The sequence below is a fragment of the Hibiscus syriacus genome, unplaced genomic scaffold, assembly GCF_006381635.1.
Source record: "Hibiscus syriacus cultivar Baekdansim isolate YM2019G1 unplaced genomic scaffold, ASM638163v2 tig00111996_pilon, whole genome shotgun sequence".
Taxonomy (NCBI): domain Eukaryota; kingdom Viridiplantae; phylum Streptophyta; class Magnoliopsida; order Malvales; family Malvaceae; genus Hibiscus; species Hibiscus syriacus.
In genome coordinates, this window is record NW_024063233.1 from 22,466 (window position 1) to 32,200 (window position 9,735).

The following is a 9,735-nucleotide window of genomic DNA, read 5'->3' on the forward strand; positions in this document are numbered from 1 at the left end:
GACCAAAATGATGTCTTTTAGTTCTTTTCTTAATTTTCTTTCTTTCTTCTCTTTTCTTTTTCTTCCTCCTCCCATATCTCTCCATTTTCTCTCTTCAACACGAAAGAACATAGATCCCGATCATCACGTTGATCACTACTATAACCATCACCGACCATCATCATCGCTGCTGCATAACCATGTATAAACTCCTTCAGCATATTCCCAACTAAGTTCAAGATCTCCAAGTCCACAATTTTTTAAACAATAATGGAGTCTCCCATTCGAGTTCATTATAAATCTTATATTCAAAACCTTCAGATTCGTCAACCCCACAAATTCAATCGATAACTTCCCAACAAATGAATACCCTTCAAATTTATCGCCCACTTTGTTCTTGAACCAATTCACCCAAAATCACTCTTTTTTTTCAAAATCATAAATAGAAAATTAGTGTGACTTTCAACAACTTGGATGAAAACAAATGAGAAAGATGAAGCTTTTTTATGAAAGGGAAAATAAGTAACAGACTTTGAAAAAATTAAGGAAGAATTGAAGGGTCTTTGAGTGGTGAAGAAAGATGAGGATTTGAGATTGACTAGTACACTCCAAGATTGAAAGCTTTGCTGATCGATACTGTCGGAGTTGGGGGGTTATAATGAAGAAATTAGAAGAGTAAGAGAAATAGTGGAGGGGGTAAGGGTGGAGATTAGAAGAGGAAGAAAAATGGTGCAGAGATTTCAAGTAGTGATGGTAGAGAACATGAATTGGGCGATGGATAATAAAAAATAGTGTAAATTTCATGTTTATTCGAATTTTATTTTTTTTTCGTATTTTACCTATTGTATTTTTTTTAATTTATACACTAAATTTTAGATATTAATTTTTTTATTCATTCGACCATTTTATCATTAATGGGGTGATTATGTGGCTTATTTTAATATTATAATATGCTACATAAAATTTATAATTTAATAAAAATAAGTTGATAAATGACTTGGCATTTGGTTTGGGAGATGAGAAATGACAAAATATTTATATATTTTTTCTCGTTAAATTTAAAAGAATTATTTTTTATCACTTACCTTTAATTTTATTGAAATTTAGTAATTAAAACATTAACTGTTATTAGTTTCATTGAAACATTAATTGTTATTAGTTTAATGGCGTGACATGTGTTGAATTTTAAATAAAATACAAATTATAAATATTTTTATAAATTCATAATAGTTTATATGTAAATTTTTAATTTATCTTTCTTAATATTTTGTCTTTGTCAAAATCCTAGCTCGTACTTGTGTTAGTAGCGGATATATGTAATGTCTAGGGTGGGCTCTAAATTTCTTTATGTTAATTGTATATTTGACTGAAGGTGTCTACTTTGAAATTTTGTTTGTACTTGTCTCATACAAAAAAACTTTGTTATTAATACACGTGCGTCCATCCTGAAAAATATGTTTCTGGATCCATCAGTATTTGTGTGGACTTCTTGTGGTCGCGAGTTTACCTACAAATTTTTTTGTCACCGGTACAACCACTTTTTTAAAAACCATTGCTTCGACTCAGTCGACTCCAGTATTTATCATCCCATAGACCAAATCGCTCCCAAACCACGAAAGGGAAGAGGAAGAGATTAAAGTACATGTTTTGTTCAAGGCCAAATAACCAACCCCTTCTTAGAAAAGCTTTTCGTTAGACGAAACCGCCTACACAAATAAAAGATTAACATTTCGAGAGAATGTATATAATTGAAAACGAAGAAGAGAGAAACAACTATGGTCAAGGAACGATGATTGTCGTCGATGACGTAAACGTCAACATACGCTGGTCGGTGCAGCAATAAAAAACTGACAGTGAAAGAAATAGTTGATAAAAATAAAGTAAATTTTGATTCACATCTTGTGGATGAGTGCTCAGGGATAACAATGGAGAATGGGTACTAGAATTCTCTAAAGCAGTACTAGAAGCAGAGCTCTGGGGAACATTTGCAGGTCTGAATCATGCATGGAACACAGGGTAAAGAAGGATCATCCTAGAAACAGATTGTGGGGACCCATTTCGACTGATACAATGGAACGAGCAAGAAGATACATCGTCGACCATCAGGGCCGGCCCTGAGCCTAGGCGTGGAGGGCGACCGCCTAGGGTCCATATTTGGAGGGGGCATTCTTGAAAATAATAATAATTTTATAATTTTTAAGTTTTAATAATTAAAAAATATATTTACATAATTTAACGAATAATTATATAGTTAATCTAATAATAAAAATAGATCAACAAAGATAAATATAGAGTAAAGCTAAAAGTGATGAGGAGGTAATAGATTAGTCTACACCTAATAGAAATCTTATTATTATTACATAATAACCACTCCCGCTTTTCCTTTATCCTTTCGCCCTAAATATTTTCCTGATTTTGATCTTCGTTTTACTGCTTTGATTCTCAGGTAATTCAATCTATAAACGATCTAATTTCTTCTTTCACCCCCTTATTTTAACTTCAATTTCACTTGTTCTTTCCTCTAGTTATTTCTTTATCATGTTAGGGCTTTCATCTTAGTTTCCAAAATTTTCTATAATTTTCATTCATCTTTTAAGTCTTACTTTCCCTAGTTGCAAGTTGGAGAAGAGAAGCCGAAATCCTTTTTTGTTTTAAATTTTGCTCTTTCATTTATAATTTTGGTTCAAAGGTAATTTAGATAGTCATTATTGTTCATCTCTTCATCTTTATTTGAACTTTAAAGAGGGTTTTCGCTTTTGACATAAAATAAACGAAGTTTATTGCTTTAGTTGTTGAAAAAAATAGCAAAACTAAGGAAAAGAAATAAATAGTTATTGCTTGCCATTATTTGGCATATATTTCTAGTTTTAAATTATGATTTGTCTTGTGTGTAGTAAAGTTTTGTTATAACTTAAATGTTTTAAAAAGATGATTGATACAATTTGCTAAGGCTCTGTTTGCTTGATGCTTTTTGATTTTTTATTTTGGTGTTCATGTTATAACTATTAATATTTATGTCAACGGTGTCAATTATCAATTTGGGAATTTGGGATTTTATCTTACTCCAATTGGTTACAATTCTAATTAAAGAATCCAGGTGCAATTGTTCTTATCTTATACTTATTTATTAGAATTGGTTTGTGTTTGACTCTTTGATGAGATGTTGCCTAAAAAACATTTGTCTCGAAGTGAAAAAAGAAGAAAAAAAAGCGAGAGGAGGAGTTAAAGAAGTCACAAAAGGTGCTCTTGATAAATTTGTGTTTAAAAAGGCGGATTCTCATGAAACTTTGAATCAATCAACTGAAAATTTGCATATTGAAAATCCAAAAAATTTTGAAAATGTGAATGATGAAGTGAATGATCCAATTGGCTTTAATGATGTGCCAATTGATGAAAATGTTGAAAATTTAGGCATTGGTGAAGAAACACTTCCTCATTTGAATATATATGATCTTATAAATTAGGAGAATCTTGACAGTAATGCGAGGGATATATTAGTTGAAAAAGGGCCCATAAGAGAAATGGATCTTGAATTTCCTGTTGATAAATATTATAGACATTTCTCATATGCATGTTATTCTAGAAAGTTGAGCAATGGTGAGACTAGTGATAGAAAATGGTTAGTTTATTCCAAAAATGTTGACAAAGTATATTGTTTTTGTTGCAAGTTGTTCAAATCGATTAGAAATGTAAGTTTGTTAGCAAATGATGGCTTAAGTGATTGGAAACATATTAGCCAAAGGCTTAAACAACATGAAAATAGTGTTGAACATATGACTAATATGAATACTTGGAATGAATTGAGGGTAAGATTGGATAAAAATCAAACAATCGATAAAAATTTGCAAGAAAATATTATGAAAGAGAGAGTTTTAGAGACAAGTGTTACAAAGAATATTCTCAGTTGTGAAATGTCTTGCTAAACATAATCTTGATTTCGAGGATCCAATCAAAAACTATATCAATATAATAATGGTAATTTTCTTGGATTGATTGAAATGATTGCAGAGTTTGATGTGATTATACAAGATCATGTTAGACGCATTCAGGATCGTGAAATTCATTATCATTATCTTGGACATAAAATTCAAAACGAGTTCATTTCTCTTTTGTCTCAAAGTGTGAGAAACTCTATCATTAAGATCATTAAAGAGGCTAAATACTTTTCCATAATTCTTGATTGTACGCCTGATGTGAGTCATCAAGAACAAATGACCCTCATAGTTTGATTTGTTAATATATTAATTAACAAAGTTAAAATTGAGGAGTTCTTTTTGGAGTTTCTAAAAGTGGATGATACATCTGGATTAGGACTCTTTAATGAACTACAAAATGTTTTGAAGTCTCTTGATCTTAATGTTGATGATGTGAGGGGACAAGGTTATGATAACGGTTCTAATATAAAAGGAAAGCGCCAAGGTGTTCAAAAAAGATTTCTTGAAATTAATCCAAAAGCATTATACATGTCTTGTGCTTGTCATAGTCTAAATCTCACTCTTGGTGATATGGCACATTCTTATGTTAAAGCTATTTCTTTTTTTTTGGAGTTCTTCAACGCATATATACATTGTTTTCGGGTTCTACAAAGAGATGAAAAATTTTACTTGATAATGTTCATGGATTAACTGTGAAATATTTATCAAATACTCGATGGGAGAGTCGAATTAAAAGTGTCAAAGCTTTTAGATTTCAATGTCTCCAAATAAGATTGGCTTTGAGTGAATTATATGAATCTTGTGAAAATGATGCAAAGTCAAAAAGTGAAGCTGAAAGTTTGGTGAATGCAATCTCAAGTTTTGAGTTTTTGCTTGGTGTTGTGATTTGGTATGACATTTTATTTGATGTTAATATGGTAAGCAAGAAATTACAATCTACGTCTATGTGCATTGCTGCTACCATAAGGCAATTAGAAGGTGTGATGTCCTACTTTGAAAAATATAGAAATGAAGGCTTTACAACTAGTATGAATGTAGCTAAAAGTCTTGCACTTGAAATGGATGTGGAGCCTATCTTTCCCACAAAACGTTGTGTGATTAGGAAGAAATTTTTTGGAGATAATAATGAGGATAACGAAGTTGAATCGCCTGAAGAGTCATTTAGAGTCAATTATTTTTTGGTTGTGGTAGATATGGCAATTACTTCTTTGAAGAATAGATTTGAGCAATTGAAGACATTTGAAAGTACTTTTTGGATTTTTATATGATTCAAATAAGTTAAAGTCATTAGCTGATAATGAGTTGAAAGAATGTTGTGCTCATTTTCATTCTACCTTTTCTCATGGCAATTCATCGGATGTTGACTTAAATGATCTTTTCTCTGAATTGAAAGTCTTACAAATGACTTTGCCGACAAAATTGTAATCCGCCACTAAAATTCTTAAGTTTGTCAAATCTGCAGATTGTTATCCGAATGCTTCAATTGCTTATAGGATTTTATTAACTGTGCCTGTGACCGTAGCTTCAGCCGAAAGAAGTTTCTCAAAGCTTAAATTAATAAAAACGTACTTGAGGTCATCAATGTCACAAGAAAGGTTGAATGGTTTAGCAACATTAGCTATTGAGAAGGAGATGATAGGAAACATTGATGTTGATGTTATTATCAATGACTTTGCATCTCAAAATGCTAGAAGAAATCGTTTCTTATGAGAATTTGTGTATGTTGTTTTGTAGGTGAGAGGTGTCAATTTTCGATTGAGAGAAACGAATTAAGAGATGATTGAAGACATAATAGGAGTAAATTGAGTGAAAAATTGTGATGTCTCTTTATATTTTTGGTAAAATAATGTTGGTTAATGTAATAGAATCTACTCGTATAATTTTTAATGAAAAAATTTGTTTGACGTTTACCGAAATTTATTCTTGAATTTTAAGTTATTTTTTAAGGGCTCTTATCTCTTATTTTGCCTATGGCCCTTAAAATGTCAGGACCGCCCTATCGACCATACTTGATCACATACAGGAGCTAATGGAAAAGACATGGACAATCTCAATCATGCAAGTAAGACGCAAAGCAAACAGGTTAGCCGACTCCATGACCAAACTAGTCGACAAAAACTAATTTGATAGAACATGATCAATGCCTCCGACTGCTACTTGCATGGCTTTTCTTTTATGAAGATAGATTAGGTTTAGATAATCGAATCATTTTAGTTTAGTTTAAGCTCTTCTTGTTACCAAAAAATAAAGTAGATTGATGTAATTTAAAATTACAAAATTGTTTTTTTTGGAATTAAAATCAAATTATAATATGTAAATTTAAGAGGTAACTTTTTATTATTTCAATTTTATTAAATACCCCATCATCTGATGTTATTTTATAAAAAAAAGTATTAATTTGTTATTCTTTTTAAGAAAAATAATTATTTTATAATAAAAAATTCTTTATAATATGGAAATATTTGGTACATTTATATTTTGTTTTTAATTAAATTGGTGGATTAATGCATGAATTTAAATTTTAGAGCAGAAAGGAAAATCAAATATTACTATTTGATTAGATAAAGAGTAGAATGTAGCTGGAGAAAGTTGGGTTAATTGTAGGCCCTGCAATGGGCCAATTTGCCTCTCTAATCATGCTGCCCACTTGTACACCATGACCATACAATACAAATCTAGATGTACTTCAAAACAAAGCATGTCAGGTTCAACTACAAACATCAGGCATCTCCAAGTTGAGAGGGAAATAGTGGAAACCATATACCTCAACTACAATCACAACAAAACCACCCTACTCTTTCATCATAAGCTTCTTCCTCCTTTTTTTTAACATAATAGATCCATCAGCCTTTTCAGTTCATCCATGCAAATTCAAGTCTAAGAATAAAATCTACCTTTGCACCAATACACATGCTAAGCATTATCTGACAACGCTCTCTCAATCAAACACAATTGAATCTAACAACAAAGAACTGATACAAAATAAATAATAATAATAATAAACATTGATTTATTTGGTCACATTTTCAAACAATTAATATAATAACTCATGCTCTCAACATAAAGAAAAACTTGACAAAATTAATAACTCTATACCAAGCAACATTCCTACTAACAAGACATGTTTGACCAAAAGCCAATGCAACATAATCAAAGCCTACCAAAATTGTTTAAATACCGCACTGACAATAATAACAGTCACAACAAAAGAAAAACAAATCTCATCACATTAGAACCCAAAAATCACAAAACAAGTCCCTTCCTTCCCAGCTAAGCTTCACTCTTGTCAGTTTCTATCTTCAATTGTCCGCAGCATGGCCATTCTCCGCCTCAGATCTGGATTCAGATGGAAAAAAAAAAGGACATGCCAAGTCATTGTGACACACTTAATAAACAGAAACCCCTCCAAAACAAATGAACTCCAACTCAAACTCAACAAGAACTCAAAAGTGGGATGTAATGGGCAGGGGGTTATCCATTGAGAAGATAAAAACGCATATGCACAAGAATGGACCGAGAGGGATTACCCCTAAAAATTTTAAATTCTCATATAATTTATTTAAGTTTTGCTTGTATTTCTATTAATAATATGTTTTTGCCCACCTAAAATTTTATAAGTTCACTCCTGAACAAGTCTAGTGTCCGTCCCTGCTGCATATGCAGTTTTTTTTTTTTGGGAGGGGGGGGGAGGGGTTTCGACACTACTTATACAATGATCACAACATTAACCATGCTTTGAATTTACTTGTTCTCCTAGGTAGTTAAATTCAGTTTCCTTTCCCGTGATCCCTAAAAGTGACCCACATCTACTCAAAGAGGTTAGAATACTGCAAGAATTGAATTAGCCGAGGAAGGAAGCATCCGCTTCAAATAGAGTAGTATATCGATCGAAGTCACAGTAAGATGAAAGAAAGCTACGTGATGAGGCCGATCGCCCCTTAGAAGTGAAGTCCTATTTCAGACTCTTTGAACGGGGAAGTGAAAAGAAATTGTAGAAGTTCCAATTCCGATTAGAAAAGGTTGCTTTGCTTACTCTTCTATTGTTCTGTGGTCTACTCAATGGTTGCCCTAGTCTAGCTAGATTGATGGTCAGGTGATAATACAAAGAGAAATAAGAGAAGTGAAGGATCTACAGAGGAGATTGGGGCGAGAAGCACATTCTATTTGGTCAAGAAGTACGAATACAAAGGCAGCTTCAGGTCAAGAGAAACTTTCACTTTTAGAGTTATTGGTCTCGAGTTCAGTTCTATTAATAATATGTTTTTGCCCACCTAAAATTTTATAAGTTCACTCCTGAACAAGTCTAGTGTCCGTCCCTGCTGCATATGCAGTTTTTTTTTGGGAGGGGGGGGGAGGGGTTTCGACACTACTTATACAATGATCACAACATTAACCATGCTTTGAATTTACTTGTTCTCCTAGGTAGTTAAATTCAGTTTCCTTTCCCGTGATCCCTAGCTTGAAAGAAACAGTGTTATAGTACTGCTATATACATTGGAAAATAAATGTTCTCAGCAACTGTTGCAAGCAAAATGATATATCATGCTACTTCATCTCTGTTTTCTGAAGCTCAAAGTGAGGTTCAAATGATAGAAGACCATGAAAGAAACCAACTTTAGTTCATAAATTCTATAGACATACACAAACACAAGCAAATACAAGCAGTTAATGTAAGTATATATTCTCGATTTAAGAAGCAAACCTTTGGGGTTGATCAGCAGCCTCAACAGAGCCATTCTTCCTCCAGCTCCTTTCGACCGGAGCACGCCCATTCCCAAAGCTTGCTTTTCGTCCCCTCTCTTCCTCAACTGTCTCTTTAATCTTAATAGCTTCCAGCTTCTCATCAATCTCCTTCCAGTCTTTCCCCTTTTCCTTCAACACTTCCTCTCTTGGCCTCGCCTCGCCGAAAGGATTTTCCCCTTTGGGCTTTGGCGCAGTCACCTCCTTTTTATTCTCCTCCGTCACAGGAACAGTTCGCGGCTTAAGCACAAGCTTTGGTCTCACTCCACCACTACCAGCAGTACTGCCAGACTCTTCCTTTTTCTTTCCCCAATTATCCAAATCCCTAGGCAAATCCCTAGATTGAAGTGAATCAAAACTGCTTCTTCTATCAAATCCCCCGCCGAATCTCCGTGACGGTGCAGCATTGGGGCTTTTAGTACTCTTATTAGATGCCCAGTTGTCTACTTCATCGGCTTTCGATTGCGAATCAAAAAATCCTCCCCCTCCTCTTTCTTTCCTCTCAAATCCACCCCCAAATCCGTTCCCGGGAGGGGTTGATTTCTTAGCCGACGCCCAATTATCAATTTCATCAGCGCGTGAGGGTGCAATTTCTTTATTGGAATCTCTAATAGGAACCCTAGAAGACCCCCATCTACTATTACTAGACGAATCGTCGCTGCTGGAATTGTATCGATTAGAACCATAAGATTTAAAACCGCCGCCAAGACTGTTACGAACGAATTCTTCGGGGGCGCGTTGGCGAGGGCCGGTGGGGAGTACGAGGGCTTCCTCTTGAGTAAGGCGAGTTGGCTCAGTGGGCTTAGCAGAGCCGTACGCAGCGAATTCGGCGAGAGACACGGTTTGGGGCTTCTTCTTCTTGGATTTGGTAGAGGCGGCGGTGGATAAAGAAGGGAAATCGGCAAGCTTTCCAGTGGAAGAATCGAGATGGGCCTGTTGTTGGAGTTCAGCTTCATGTTCTTCGGCGTCTAGAGCCCACGCGCCGGGCTTTCCCCAAGGAGACGATACAGTTGCCGCCATGATTGTTGTTTGGTTTTGGTTTTGATTTGCGTTAGATGGCAGCGATAGCCAGAGGGCAACT

General features: G+C 34.2%; 1 protein-coding gene across 2 annotated transcripts; it reads right to left on the reverse strand.

The window, feature by feature from the left end:
• Positions 1 to 6,897: 6,897 nt before the first annotated feature.
• On the reverse strand, positions 6,898 to 9,735 carry LOC120173956 (eukaryotic translation initiation factor 4B3-like). Of its 2 annotated transcripts, none has more exons than XM_039180979.1 (2): positions 8,612 to 9,735; positions 6,898 to 7,245 (listed from the first exon to the last, which is right to left on the reverse strand). In XM_039180979.1, the coding sequence occupies exons 1-2, from the start codon at positions 9,672 to 9,674 to the stop codon at positions 7,214 to 7,216; spliced, it is 1,095 nt and encodes a 364-aa protein (XP_039036910.1). In that variant the 5' UTR covers positions 9,675 to 9,735; the 3' UTR covers positions 6,898 to 7,213. The 2 variants fall into 2 exon arrangements, with proteins under 2 accessions (XP_039036910.1, XP_039036909.1); XM_039180978.1 differs by having other exon boundaries at positions 6,898 to 7,250; positions 8,617 to 9,733.

Bases quoted from the DNA above. Each gene is read 5' to 3' on its own strand.
- LOC120173956 (XM_039180979.1), bottom strand. From the start codon at position 9,674: ATGGCGGCAACTGTATCGTCTCCTTGGGGAAAGCCCGGCGCGTGGGCT. The intron at 7,246-8,611 runs CTTCTTAAATCG...AATCCAGATCTG, and splicing joins TGATCAACCCCAAAGGTTTG to AGGCGGAGAATGGCCATGCT.